The sequence below is a fragment of the Alnus glutinosa genome, chromosome 2 (assembly GCF_958979055.1).
Source record: "Alnus glutinosa chromosome 2, dhAlnGlut1.1, whole genome shotgun sequence".
NCBI lineage: Eukaryota > Viridiplantae > Streptophyta > Magnoliopsida > Fagales > Betulaceae > Alnus > Alnus glutinosa.
The window spans coordinates 29,269,546-29,284,432 of NC_084887.1; the positions used below are offsets into that span (position 1 = coordinate 29,269,546).

Genomic DNA, 14,887 nt, shown 5'->3' on the forward strand with positions numbered 1-14,887 from the left:
TCCTTACTGACCATTGCCATCGTTTTGAATGATTGAAAGATTGTTCTCATTCTGCTCTCTCTGTTTTTGTAATTTAGACCTAGAGTTGCACAATAAATAATAAATGGAATGGAGAAAGTAGTGCAATCAAAAATCCTTGCAAACTTTTGAGTTACAGAAAATAGAAAAGAACAACCATGTTCTCAAATCTCAAATCTCCTGTATGTTACAATCATATATTCTATAGTTACCTCCAGAGAAGTAATAGGGGAAAAAAAAATTTAAAAAAAAAATAGAAAACAAATCCTTCTTCAACCTCTGGAGTAAGCAGTGGAACATTACTCTAAAATGCTCGTGAAACAAATCCAATTTCAATCAAAAAACAAGTAACATGGCTTACAAATTCTGTATAAAATCAAGCTCCGCCGCTGCCGCCGCCACCACCATCACATTCAAAACTGTCTGTACCCCAGAACAGTCTTCCCCACCCCTCTGCTGCTCCTCCCTCTCCTGTTTTCACCAGTAATCGCATTCGCTGCGGCCGAAGAGAGCCCCTTCAATTCCTCAACGCTTGCATAGCTCTTCCTTGCCATCAATCCACCCCTCTTCTCCCCTGCATTTGCCGACTTGCTCCCTCTCGCATTCGACAGAACTCCGTTAACTTTCGACCAGTTCTTTGATGGCGGCGTCATCTCCAGCATCGGAGGAAGCGTCGTCACCGGCTTCCTGTTCTCTTTTCGTAATGCCGCTGAGAAATCTGGCACCGACTGCGCAAGAACGGAGGACCCTTTAGGCCTAGAGACCAAATTCGCTTGAAATTTGACCTGTTTCTTCGGAGGGGTCATTTTTGGCTCATATTCTTCCGGTTCTTGTTCCCTTATCTGCTTCCTTCTCAGCTTTGATTCTCGCAGTTCTGCGTATGCTCGGTATCTGGGGCCTCTCTCCATGATGAAGCTCTCTGTGATGAGTGTGAGAGGAACGGGTTTGTCGGGGTTTGAATTCTGAGAGAGGATTAGAGATACGGGGTCGAGGCCGTGGAAGATAGATTGGAGCGTCGGATTTGGCTGCTGGGTTTGTCGCAGGGGGCCGTTTGTCTCTGCCATTGTTGATGGATTTGAGGCTTGGCTATGTTGCTTGCTCTGTTTCGGTTTGGGACAGAGCATTGATCGATCAGTAGCTTTTGCAGTTTCTTCTTGGGGTTTTTTGTAGTTTGTGCAATTAAAAATTTGATTTTGCAACGGTCTTATTGACTCTGAAGAGACAGAGAGAGAGAGAGAGAGAGAGTGCTGAGCTTTTGTTCCTTTTTACCCTTTTGGTTGGTTTCAACGTTCCAATTGAGGTGGGGTCCATTTTTAAAATTAAAAAAAAAAGGTCGAATCACTTGGGATTCCTTACCAACCGTCCGATTTAGTTGGACTTCCATGATGGATTTCTAGGATCCATCTAACGATTCTAACTTTATAGGGATGGGGTTCTTCTTTGTTGAGGGCATTGTAGAGTATCTTCGGAAAGCTTTCCTGAGCATTGACGACACGAAATCTCTTTTTTGAAAGTACTTTCTTTTTGTTTGTGATTTTGACAAAAAGTTGCAAACAGGTCGGCCATTTCAAGCCTTTACATTTGGACGCAAACTAGGCTCGATGTTTGTTACCAAATACTATAAAACAATGGATTCATACGACCCACTAAGCATATGTTATTTAATAAATTGTTATATCACTGTCATATAGTTTAAATAACTGATTTTTATTGTCACATTATTCCAGTTGTATAATAGTTTACTAAATAGCACAATAAAAAAAAGGGCACGAACACATTAAATGACCAAGCTTGTTTGAAGTACTTGGTAAGCCCAGCAGACCATGGGCTAGGCTTGAGGTTTGTTAGCTCCAATATTTGCAAGCAGAGGCAGGGCCTAAACTGGGCTCACCAGGCAGGAATTGCACTTTCAAGTCAGTAATCCATTATATTAATTATATTAATAGGAGCAATTATATTCTCTTTGACATCTTAATTTTCTGATTATTAGCTGACACAGATTTTTTGTCTTTTATCTCAAAATCCATAAACTAAAAGGCAAAATAAACAGTTAAAACTCCACTGACATTTAAAACAGTAGTACCTAAATGGTAGATAAGATGGGGTATCTAGAATAGATTGCAGCAGGGATTGATTCCTTGAGAAACTGTTGGAGCACATGTAGCTTCCACAAATAACAAAGATTAATCTTGTCATGAACAGAAGCAATTCAGTATAACCAACCGAGAATACAAAAAACTTCGTCTCCTGGTTCAAATATGAGAAGCTCCCAACAGAACAAGCACGCAATGATAAAATCTCATAGATGACATGTGCCTTCTTCAATCCCATTCATCAGTTAGAATCACACTTTGTGATACTTGTATTTCTGCCCCAAATTAAAGTTATTGATTCTCTGGTTAAACCCATGGAGCATCAAGCTCCTGAAGGCCTCAACCCCTTGTTCCAGTCCTGCATCAATCTGTCCAGATTGCTGCTACCAGTTAAAATTTTTGCCAGTACTCAGGACAAAATTCTAACACAACTAAAAATGCAGGGGCACAAAACTGAGACATGCACACACACTTGGTCAAGCAATTTTATAGAGATTGATGCAGTGATTAGAAGCAACCATCTTCACAGCCAGAAGCGCCATAGTAATATGAATTCAACCTATTTTGAGCATCTTTTTTTCTTTTTTCTTTTTTCAACAGTAAGTCAAACATGTACTCAATGGGTCTGGAATGCCACCATACCCTCCACCCTGTTATTTTGTAGGGAGGAAAGTATTTTTGATCTCAAGCTTATTTCTAAATTTTAAAATTATACTCAGATAATTTATAAAGGAATCTTGAAACAATTACAAATAAAGACCCAACTAACATGATTTTAACATCATTAAGTACATTGCTCGGGCAATGCACCAATATGAAACTAGATGTAACTCAAACATTGTCATTGTATCTGAACTTTTCTAAGTAAGACATGCAATAACACTATGCAGTACGATTTTTTAAGATCATTTACCTGTTTTCGCTCTACTGAACTAAACTTCTGGAGAAGAAATGCTTTCAAATCCATGGTTCCAGGGGGATTTCCAATGCCTGCAAACATGAAAATTTTGAATGTTACACTGAAGGCATGTACAGCTCTTCAAATTAAGGAAATACTATTAACATATGCAAGTGATAGTACTTATGGAACCAACCTATGCACAACCGAGGAAATCCACGGCAACCATCCAAATGGCCCATTACACTCCTCACCCTGTAACAAGAGATCCACTAATTATAGAAAATTCTAGAAACCCAACCACCCCAAAAAGAAACAAAAGTAAAAAGAGAGGGAAAGAGAGTACAAGATGGCAAATAAAAAAAGTGAGAGGATGTTGGCAGATTTGGTTTAATCATTTTCTTTATAAAAAAAAGGTGATGAGATATTTATCCACTCTAGAATGAAGATGCTATGAGGCCATTGACTAAAGTAGGTGAAAATCGGAGTAAGTTAACATAATATGCTATACCAAGTCAGAAAAGAATGGCAAAAACGGATAGACATATCAACTTTTTAATAACGGAGATAAAAATCAGTTAGCTTTTTGAGTTGAATTACAAATATCTACTAGATGTATATGTTTGGAAGCTGTCAGTACCATTGCTCTAACATCGATCTAATAAACATATACAACCAAAACAAGACAGAAAACACAAGAACATTTAATCATCCTAGTTCTTTTCCCTTTTTTTTCTCCTTTTATAAAAAGGAACTAATTATGTTAGTTAAATTGGAAGTATAAAATAACGGTAATAACCTTTCCATTGAAGGTCATCAGTTTCTTAATGTCGAGGAAGAAATATCAGGGTTTTGATTTTATAAGGACTTAGTAATCTACAGAAGATCAAACAATTACTCAGGAAACGAGGTGAGAGTCAAGGGTTCAAGTCCCCTTGGGTGTGTAAGATTTATCAAGGAAAAAAAAAAAAAAAACAGAGGGGGAGGGCTTCATATTGCAGAAAGCGGAAAGAGATCACTTGGGTCATCTAGGCACATAAATAGCAGTTCATTTATCATACCTAGCAAAACTATCAATTTTTTAAAAAAGTAAGCAACGTGTTGTTGGTAGAATAGCCACCTCTTCTGGTAGGCTGCCACTTACAATTTACCGTCCCAGAAAACAATATTCTAAAAATAATAATAATTCTGTTACAATTGATATCCAAACAAACATACCCGTTGTGATGGCCATGTCCTCCTTTTGGTTGAAGCCTCAGAACACCATTTGGTAAGCTCATATCATCATAAACCTACAGGGCCGGATAACATATAATGTGATATTCATTCAGATTAATTGTCATGTAAAGTCATTTATTAACTTGGTTATGCTGCATGAAGGTATTAGATCGCATACCAATAAAATATGACGCAATGGTACTTGATAATGTGCAGCAAGTGGTCCAACCTTAACAATAATGAAAAGAAAGGTCAGGGATATATATATGACCATCTTAAGGTTCCTAGTATCAAAACACGAGCCATCCACTTATTTTACAAATGAAAGGGAGAGAAATTTGGTTAGAGCACAGAGATAATATAGACTTAAACAAACACAATAAGGATAAAAGTTACTATTAACCCGTTGAATCACTATAATCACCATATCCGAAGTATTTCTATCACCATATGACCAAAACTGTTGAATCAACATCAGATATCTTTGATTGACTTAATACCTGCCACAGCACAGTAGAATTTCTCAAAAGACTCGATATTAGCTTTCCTAGAGTAAGCATTACATATTATATGGGCAGGCTAAAGCTATACCATGAGCTATATTATATAGCCCTCATGGTGATAACCTTTCTACCAAGCATGAATGAGACTATGATTGGCTTAAAACAACGATACAACAATTTAGCATGCTTTTAAAAGTCATAAGTTAAAAGCAAAAAAAAAATTATTAATCTCCCATCAATTTAAGTTACTTGGTTACATGATTTGAGTCGGCACAAAAGCAATTCTAAAACGAAGAATTCGACTCAAATCACATTTTCACAACTTTTCACCCAGAGTGATGCATTCTCCTCTCAAAGACACAACAGATATCTCAACCTTTGTTTATTCACTATCCCCTATAACATTTACTATGCTTTTAGATCTAATTCATGCCAAAGAATTGAATCTCCTAAAGAACTTTCCACCTGAAAATTTTCTCCATCCAAAATTCCTAAACATAATTAACACATTTTGAATTAAAGGTTTGCATTAATAAACAACAGTTGGGTCACAACGAAGTTATGGTAACTCTATTTATTTCCTTCTCTTCATCTCAAAAGCTAATCAAATCCTAGAAAATTGATAATAATAATACATTCTAATAAGGATTGCAGGCAACAAGAGGCTAAAGAAAACAGCAGCCTAAAGAACAAAGAAAATTTGGCCATCATAAAATATAAACTACATTTTTAGATTTCTTCTGGAAGCCCTCTTTTTTTTTTTTTTCTTTTTTTTTGGCTAAACCTTGGAAACCTTAATGCCATAATGCCTTTCAAATCCTCCTAGCCATTATCCTATTGCAATAATTCTTGCTAAGAAGAATGCCCATGTTGTGGCAATCCACCCAAAAGGTAATGAGTTACTCCTACATACGTCCTTGGATAATGTTCAAGGCTCTGGGCTGAGTAGCAAGAGCAACTATTAATTTATTATGAGCACAAACGATTGATTCAATAAGTTCTTGCCAACAACCGCATCATATATATATATATATATATATTGGGCATGTGTTGAGAAATCTAAACCATGTGCAAGGCACTTTTTTTACCCACATCATTCCCATTTGATGTGGTTAATGTCCGTCCACCTAATGGTGCACCTTACAAATCAAGTATGTACAATATACTACCTTTTTTCAGCCCTAAAAGAAAAGTTCCATAAATAGGTTGTGAACAAGCATTTAGACATATTAGGACATTTACACAACTAAGAAACCTCAATAAAAACTGAAACATAAGATAAGAACAAACCGCTTCCCCACTGTAATTCATGTATGCTTGAGGCTTGGCCAATAAAATTGGTACCTCACCAATGGAACCTGTACTGATCAAGCAAAGAAATCGGAATAAACATCACAACCACAATGAAAATGGAAACGTGAGTAGAAAACAAAAATGACCAAAGCAAATAAGCGGCTGAAGTCGCACCTATTCCAATTAAGGCCTTTGACTGTATTGTATTCATTGCAATACCCTCTGCTTGAGAAATTTTATCGATCATTTCAAAACCAACCTGATAGAGAGAATCCCAATTACTAAGATGAAAGAAAGCAAAAAATGCTCACAATTGAAGCAACCTTACATAAGTACAGCATTACATTGTGCCTTGTACCGTGGTACTTATTTCCAGGGTTACCCAATCCAACAACCAACCAAGGAGTATACTCCATTTTAGCACCATTGTTATTTTCCAGCAGCGAAGCACGTATACAAAGCCTCGTTGGAACCGAAAGCTTTCCAAGAAAATGAGTGAAATTGGGGCTTCTTGGATAGGATATGCAAGAGTTTGGTGCCGACACCGCATACAACATTGACCTATAAACGAAAACTACAACATTATCAACATGGTGGGTGTCCATGGTTTGAATACTAAAGGTTTAAAAATTCATTTGGAACTTGGAAGCTATGAAAATAAAATCTTTCGTACTTCTCATTTTCTTTTTTCTTTTGTAGGTTTCTGGATTAAAGAAAGCAAAATCTGAGTTTGGCGTTTTTTGTGATATTTATATCTTTAAGTTGAGAAACTTATATATTTTTAGGTGAGTATCGAAGGATTTAACGCAGCCAAAGCCAAATTGTTATATCCATCAAACTGCAGTATCCAAACTCTAATAAGTTTTCTTGCATTTCTATTCTAACATTTTCTGGGCAACCAAATGGAGCCAAAAGGCGAAACACATAAACACATAATTGAACATTAGCAATCAAACCCACTAGTAATTCTAGTCGGTCCGAACACTGAGTGAAAATCACAGCAAAAACAAGCTAAAGATGATTGAAATACTTCGAGTATTCGAAAATTAAAGGGAAAAAAAAATCAAATTAAAAAAGGAGTAAAAGCAAGCGAACCTGTTGGTAATTTGGAGAGTGTAATATAAGAGAATTGAGAAAGTTGTAGAGACAGAAGCAGAGGAAAAGAGCTTAGTTCAGTATGAGGCTTTGGAAGTTGTTTCCCTTTCGTTTGAGCACTGTGTTGGCTTCCACGGATAGTATTTGGAAAAATCGTGGATAGAGGACGACATAAAGCAGAATTTTTTTTTTTTTTTTTTTGCATCTGGGCCTGCAAATAGTGTCTGTGTTGGCCCATTTGTGAGCGTGATGCGTTGGGCCTATGCATTTTATAGTAACACGCCCAGCCCAATACCGTTTTGTATCTGACTCAACTTCCAACTCCATACACATGGCAGTCACCCAAGCTGTAACTGAAGCCCTTCTTTTATTCCTCCTCCAACCATACCTCTGACAAGCGGAGTGGTTATTAATCACTATTAACCGCTAATTGTATAACTGTCAATAACTGTATAAGACCCAAAGACGTATTAGCCCCAACAAATGCATAAGTTAAGAGATGAGGAAGGAGCAGATCACACTCTTGCCATCCTTATCTCATTCTGGATTTTTTTTCTTTTGTTTGTAAATGTTCTTCGGCTAGCATCAACATTTTTTGCCTCTCTATTATGCATCCGTCCGTCTACTTCCATACTATACCGTTCATTTCTTTATTGGCCACTGCTGCTGTTTATTGGTTGTATTTTTACTTTGAATAAGAATTTTCCTCTCTTTAGATCTATTATCATGAGCGATCTATGGGAATAAAGGTTAGTTAGGTGTGAGGAGTTATCTCTCACGGCCTGAATAGTTCGGTGTGAGAGGTTATCTTTCACTGCCGGTTTAAATAAATTTTTTTAGGATCTTTAGCTACATTTGTCTTAGATCTAGTCTGCTCGAAGCAAATCTGCTCCTTAACTATTTTTATACATAGGTTAGTGGAAGATGAAAGTCATATATAATACTTTATTGTAAGAATTTTATTTGTATCTATGACTATGTAACCTCGTAGCATCTGACTATGATTTTGTATAGTTTTATGCTTTGTGAAGTAAGTTTTATGCTTGTAATCGTTGATCAATGAAATACTAAGTTCTTTTGTTCAAAAAATAAAAAAATAAAAATAAAAAACCAATGCATAAGTTAAATTAATAAAAAAAAAAAAAATCTGATTCCCTTTCTTCTTTGGGAATAATAAAAATAGATAGAGCAAGAAATTTTAAATAAAATAATGTAAGTACATAGTTTTTTTTTTGTTATCTTTTAACATGAAACATGTGCTCCATCCATTTTTAAACCAAAAGGTAATACAGAGAGAGATAAGGGGTACAAGACACCCCTACATCTCAATCAAAAACAAATTTGACAAAGCAACTGCTTAAACAATACACAAATAATACATGAACACCCTATAAAGCATCTATTTACAATTAAGCCCACCCTAATAAGATAAGAGAGCTGATCTAGCTACCAAGCCAATAGATAAGTCCAGTAAATATTTGCGTATTATAAAGATACATTGTGAATCACATAGAAACTAGAAAATACACACAAACAAACACAACAACAAGAAAGCACCAAACAATCACTGCCAACGTCAGAAGATGAGCAACCACCACTGCAAGCAGCGTGTGCATCACATGAGCCATCCCTTGAGACCCTAGTAGCCCAACAACTGTTGTAATCCACCAACCACCACCACCAAAGGCCTAAAAAGCAAGGCGTGGCTCGCACGCACCAAAACCAGGGAGAAATCCCCCAACACGTACCAACCATGCTCCAAACAGAAACAAGTGGCAAGGCCATCAAAAAGCAATGGACGAACCAGAACACGGCGGCGAGGACAATTGGGAAACGCTTGTCGAAAGAAAACCAATGAAATAACACAAATTTGGTCTGTGAAAAAGACAAACTTTTGAGGCTCAGCTAGAGAAGCACCGGCAACACTAGGCCAGAAATGGCCAAACCCCAAATCCAAACGTTGCATGAAAGCCTTCCTGTCAAAGAACACAAAGGAAAAAAGAAAACAAACATAAAACTCTATAACCCATAAGGTTAGGAGACAAAACCTCCGCCGGATATGATTCGGGAGGAACACAACCTCCACTAGAACAAGTCAAGGAGGGACAAAAAAACTCCCTAGCCCCTAGGGGCTTAGAGGACCAAAGCACCGGGAGGAGGGAGGCGTGAAACCTCCCTCCCCCGACAAGAATAAACATTGGGTATTCTCTCTCTCTCTCTCTAGAAAAGTCTGGAGTCTCTCTCTCGAGAAAAAAAGGAAACAATGTAAGTAAATAGTTAAAACACTAAGCGCGCCAAATATTAATTAATGCTTTAGAAAAGTAAGTAGTAAAAAAAATTAAAAAATTAATTAATTAATTAAATTATTAGTTAAATATTTATTAAGCCGAATATAAATGCTTTGTCCCGTAACAAGTCCACAATGCAAATGGAAAAATTTGCCCAACCCCATAAAGTCCGTGAGAGCATAAATGAGCAGGTTGGAAGTTAAGAGAAATGTCAAAACTTTGAATTGGCTTGCACACACAACCTTTACTTTGACACTCATTGATTTCTTTTTCCTGTTGTGAATAGCTTTTTAAGATAAAATAAAAGAAGTAATTGTATGAGAAAAAGAGGCTAACAAGAATATTGAACTGTTTTTACGCAGAATGTACATGAAATTGCTTCACTCATTAAAGTTAGAAAATTGGAAATTTACATTCACCAAAGCTCCCAATTCCACATATTTCCCTCAAGAACACCCAGATGGGCTTGGCTCAGTTAGGCCCAAGCCCGAGTTGCAAATCTAGACCCAAGCCTTTGTCGAAGTGAGACCCTCCTGCACCGATCGCGTCTCTGGCAAACCCACTCAGCGCCGGCACAACTCTGGCATGGTGTCCATCCCCACGAGACAAAACTGCTATCATTGACTCCCCAAATGATCCCCCGGCATAAACACCCCTTCCCGGCTGCATCGAGGCCGCCCCAGAATGATGATACACGCCGCCGTTTGGCAGGGCAAAAGGAGTGGCTGCACCTGCATGGGACATGACAAACCATGAAGGGCTCTGAGGCGGCGCAGCCCCCGGAGCAAGGAGGTGTGTTGGTTGCGTGAACGCTGATATTATTGGGTTTCGCCGCATGTGTGAAGCAGCTGCCAGCTGGTTTCGGCTGGCTTGCATTTGTGCGCGCTTTAGCAGCTGCCGTTCTTTCTTATGGGCGTTTTGATGCCCACCCAATGCTTGTGAGTTGGCGAACTCGCGGCAACAGTATTGGCACTCGTATTTTCGGCCTTCAACGGACTGGAAAGTTTCGGATTCCTGAGACCCAGATGGGGATTTGCTTGAATCTGAGTCGTTTTCTTCTGAAACGTTCTGGATGTTGAAGCCAAAGAGCTTTAGAGGTGTGGTAGTGGTGATTGTATTTGGTTTTGTAGGATAATCAATCTCAGCCATGACAGACAGAGAGAGAGTAAAGATTAGTCCCGAGATCAGAGAGACAGAGCGGAGGGATTAATTCAAGTGGGTGATCACTTACTTAGTAGTGGCTGCATGTGGAGATCAGCTAGTTATATAGCATAAAAAGTTTGGACACTGTATTGGAGAGACTAATCATTTGAGGGATACCTGGAAGAACAGGAACAAGAAAAAGAGTGTTTAGTTGCGAAAATCCCAAGGAGAAGAAAGCACCTAATATCAGGAAGAACCCTGGACAAGAAAACTATGTGGGGTTTCCCATTCGATCTATATACTTATATATATATATAGTAGCACTCTATTACTGCCTTAAATTATGGACGATGCTTTGAATACATGTTCCCAGTATAAGAGCTTTCATACTTTGCTGCATCGATCACTCTCAGACTTTTTACCCATCAAAAAGTAACACAATGTTTTTTACTGTCACGTAAAAAATTAATGATGATTAATTTTTACCCAAATTGTTAACTGCTAGCCAACATATAATTTTCCTTGGGTCGTATATAGTTAGAACTTAATTAGAAGAGCACGGTGCACATGGTAGCTAGCTAGCTAGATACGTTTCAAATCGAACACGTACCATCTGTCTCGGCGACCCACATGTCACAATCATCATGTGTGCTGCCCATCCGACATTAGATTACATCGCCGGCGAGAGTGGGTAGTTCAGAAAAGATGAACCTAACATTGTTAATTCCATAGAAAACTTGTTTCTATTAGAAGAGCGAGGAAAGAGTGTGTGGTTGCTTTGAAGTGATCAGGTGGTACGTGGGTCCACCGTGACGTAGCATGCTGGCTAGATTATCTTTAAGCATGTTTGCGTGATTGACGTTGAGGTCTTGCTTTGTTTATTTGGGGAAAATCTCTTCGAATCTTACTAACTACCATGATTTTTGTTCAAAGTCTTTCCCTTGAACAAGCTTCACATGCCTACTCACACGCTATGCCTATGGATATTTCCTTTGTGATTTATTGGTTTACAAATAACCTTCGCCGTCCTGCGCGTGGGCAGTATTATTAACTCAATAAATATGACAAAATTTATATTAATTAACATGCATGCATGAGCATCTCATTTCATTCATTTGAATTAAAGTCATCACTCGCATGATCTCTAACTGTCTCATCTTGTCTAATCCTATTTTTTTCCCCTTATATTCAAATATATATACACAATTTTATCCTCTTTAATTAATTTGCCATATCCTTTAATTTTATAATTATCTACATCTTTCTTGCTAACCAAATAATTACTTTCCTTATAAAATGAGTGGCAATTTGTGTTCGGGTATTGGGGTTCGGATCGTGTCGACTCATACGTATAAGATTTTATAACTCAATCATAGTCTGCTAATTTCGTATCGAATTCGTGAGTTGTGTCGAAAATTGTTAGTCCTAAATCTCGTGTATCGGGTTTGGTTTACGTTAAGGCATGAGTATGTTAGATTGTACAAATAAACCGTAACCCGACTCATTCAATTAAACAGATGAAACCCATAAGTTATAACCTATTAATTTCGTGTCGGGTTTATGAATCGTATTAAAAATTATTAGTCTACTTAAAACAGGAGATGAGGATGGCTAAGTTGAAGCGATTGACAATGATGCTCAAATGAAAATTAACTTTGGGTCTTTTGTTGTAAGTCCTACTCCTATCTGGGCAGACAAGCACTTTGGTTTGAACAGGTCACAAGTTTTGGTGGAGTTTGCAAGTTGCATATATTATCAAAGTCGACAAGGATTGAGACCCAATCACTCTCGAGTGAAACATGTCTTGAATATTTTGGTCCTTCTCCTTGTATTGAACTTGTCCTAACTTCAAAGAACCTCAAAACCACTATGTTAATAGGTTGTAGGACCCAGTTCCAATCAGTTCTTGGACACATACAGTGAAGGACAATTGCAAGTAGAACATTAGGTGGATGGCAATAAATTTTTTAAAGAAAATGATGCACATGGAGGTATCCCTCTATGAATGAAAACACATGTGAGTGGAATGAGCCCACAATCGCTCTCTCTCTCTCTCTCTCTCTCTCTCTCTCTCTCTCTCTCTCTCTCTCTCTCTCTCTCTCTCTCTCTCTCTCTCTCTCTCTCTCTCTCTCTGTTTGTGTGTGTGTGTGTTAGATCATCAACAACTGTTTCTTGACAATGAGCTCCTTTTTAATTATGTATGTTTCCCACCTTATAATAATAATAAAAAGAAAACCTAAGAGTCATCCTTCATGCTTTTTCATGTAGATGATTGAAGTAGTGCAGATGTTAGATGATTGAACCTCCGTTTGAAGATTGCCCGAATCTCCGAACATGTCCCACTAGGTTGAGCTTTCTCAGGAAAATATAATATTACATTATAACCCAAGATCATGTTGAACATGATGTATTTAGCATTATATATACTTCAACAATAAACAAGCTATTTGTCTTTTCTTGCCTTGATCGATTACCATGATTTTAAATATAATTAAATCAATTCATATATATATATATATATATATATAGTACGTCTTCGATGATAAACAAGTTCTGGGTAGTTCACTAGCTAGAAAATTTCTACTAGTCTAAATTGTTTTAACCTCCTTCAATTAATTGGTGGGGTTGGCTGGACTTCTGGATATGATGATTAAAATCTCACTCTCTCCCTCTCTCTAGTTTACCTAATTGATCTTGTTTTATATATATATATCAAGAACTTTTGTTTTGTGGCCTACCTTCTGCAATAGTGTAGACAACTCCTTGATATTGTTCCCCACACAAAATTTGGTTTGATAGCCCTTCGAACCCTTTTTATCTTTTTCTTTTTCCATTAAACAGTCACCCTACAGTCTTATATATATATAACGTACCTTTGCTTTTTATCTATATATGGTACCTAAATTTCAATAAGGAAAAAGTTATGATCATTTTTTGCTGAGAAATATTTATGATCTTGATTGGTCAACAGCTTTAATATTAATTGTACAATTAAACTAGACTAATTCTCAAGAGAAAACCGCCACGAAAGTTAAACCGCTACCTAAACACTAATTTTTATGTTGACACAAGCAAAATTTCATAAATACTATTATACATGGCTTTACATGCATTCTAGAATGTCTGGCTTTAGAAGCATAAGCCCATAAAAATGCCCGTGAAGTAGGTCCAGGCAAGTTGGATAAAAAGTCAGCAAATTATATATGGAACCAACAAATTTAATCGGTTGGGAACAAAGTGGGAGACTTGGACGGATCTGAATACGTAAAAAGGCAAAGGGCCCCCATCGATCACACGGATTAGGTAAGACTCCGGTTTCGCCCACGAACGTGGTCTCAAAAAATTATTTGCACTTAAGGACATCGATTCAAACCTTAAACTTGATGAAAATGCCACCGAAACCCAAAATATTTATCACTCTAGTAGGTAGTAAGTACGTACCCCTTGGGGAATATTTTAGTTTGACAAACGAAAATCCATTTCTAAACTTCAATTGGACTAGATTTGAGAAACTAGGGGGTTTTATATATATATATATATATATATATATATATATATATATATATATATATATATATATAAACATGTTAATTGTCCGGAAATTCAAAGATTAATGTTATTTCAAAAGGTATTTAAATTTGTTTAATATGTCTAAACTTTAGAATCTTAGATGAACTGTCTTTGAAATTTAAATTAAAGGTACTTGACTTTTGAGAATTTAGTACGCATTGGTCGTCTTCGTCAAAATCAATACAAGGTGTTTCTAGTCAGGGCTTGGTGTGCTAATATTGAAAACTTATGAATCGATCGAGATATTTTTATGATATTTTTTTTTCTCAATTTTTAACCATTATTTGAAATTAAATCATTCAGATTTTGTCATATAAACAGTGGCGGAGCCTCTTATAGGCCAGCAAGGCCATGGCCCCTGTAATATTTAGTTGAAAATATATATATATATATATTCCTAGAGAGCTTGATCATCCCAAGCAAGAGTTAAGGGCTCCTACAAATTTTGTTGAAATTGAAATGATCCCATACAAAAGTTCACAAAACTTTGTTTGTTTCACTCTTTTGTTGAAAAGTTTAAACCCTAAGTGAAAAAAATAAAAATAAAAAACCTTGAAGATTGGACAATGGACATGGTGTAAACAAAGTCTGACTAGTGTTAAAAAACAAAGAGTCTACTTCTTTTCTTCCAATTAAATGATAGATATATTTTATGTTCTTTCTTTCTTTTTCTTTCTTTTTTTATTCTTTAATAGTCTTGTTTAATTTTTTTTTTAGATGATAATTCATAATATTAGATTGCATAAACAAAGTATTGTGGGAGATATG

The 14,887-nt window shown here is 36.8% G+C and overlaps 3 protein-coding genes across 4 annotated transcripts; all 3 read right to left on the reverse strand.

The window, feature by feature from the left end:
* Positions 1–118: 118 nt before the first annotated feature.
* Positions 119–1,481, reverse strand: LOC133859283 (uncharacterized). Its single transcript, XM_062294624.1, has one exon. It carries the CDS (start codon positions 1,140–1,142, stop codon positions 432–434), a length of 711 nt encoding a protein of 236 aa, XP_062150608.1. The 5' UTR covers positions 1,143–1,481; the 3' UTR covers positions 119–431.
* Positions 1,482–2,061: 580 nt separating this feature from the next.
* Positions 2,062–7,255, reverse strand: LOC133859282 (chloroplastic group IIB intron splicing facilitator CRS2-B, chloroplastic). Of its 2 annotated transcripts, none has more exons than XM_062294623.1 (9): positions 7,119–7,255; positions 6,368–6,584; positions 6,198–6,282; positions 6,021–6,088; positions 4,406–4,456; positions 4,228–4,301; positions 3,206–3,264; positions 3,025–3,101; positions 2,062–2,479 (listed from the first exon to the last, which is right to left on the reverse strand). In XM_062294623.1, the coding sequence occupies exons 2-9, from the start codon at positions 6,578–6,580 to the stop codon at positions 2,363–2,365; spliced, it is 744 nt and encodes a 247-aa protein (XP_062150607.1). In that variant the 5' UTR covers positions 6,581–6,584; positions 7,119–7,255; the 3' UTR covers positions 2,062–2,362. The 2 variants fall into 2 exon arrangements, with proteins under 2 accessions (XP_062150607.1, XP_062150606.1); XM_062294622.1 differs by having other exon boundaries at positions 2,062–2,491.
* A 2,483-nt stretch (positions 7,256–9,738) lies between these two features.
* On the reverse strand, positions 9,739–11,046 carry LOC133859317 (zinc finger protein 6). Its single transcript, XM_062294688.1, has one exon. It carries the CDS (start codon positions 10,553–10,555, stop codon positions 9,878–9,880), a length of 678 nt encoding a protein of 225 aa, XP_062150672.1. The 5' UTR covers positions 10,556–11,046; the 3' UTR covers positions 9,739–9,877.
* Positions 11,047–14,887: the final 3,841 nt, after the last annotated feature.

What these genes read in the sequence shown, in the direction of transcription:
- LOC133859283 (XM_062294624.1), bottom strand. Translation starts at nt 1,142, where the DNA reads ATGCTCTGTCCCAAACCGAAACAGAGCAAGCAACATAGCCAAGCCTCA.
- LOC133859282 (XM_062294622.1), bottom strand. Translation starts at nt 6,580, where the DNA reads ATGTTGTATGCGGTGTCGGCACCAAACTCTTGCATATCCTATCCAAGA. An exon ending in TGAATTACAGTGGGGAAGCG is followed by an intron (nt 4,457 to 6,020) that starts GTTTGTTCTTAT and finishes ATTATTGTTAAG; the next exon opens with GTTGGACCACTTGCTGCACA. An exon ending in GTTCAGTAGAGCGAAAACAG is followed by an intron (nt 2,492 to 3,024) that starts GTAAATGATCTT and finishes AACTGGTAGCAG; the next exon opens with CAATCTGGACAGATTGATGC.
- LOC133859317 (XM_062294688.1), bottom strand. Translation starts at nt 10,555, where the DNA reads ATGGCTGAGATTGATTATCCTACAAAACCAAATACAATCACCACTACC.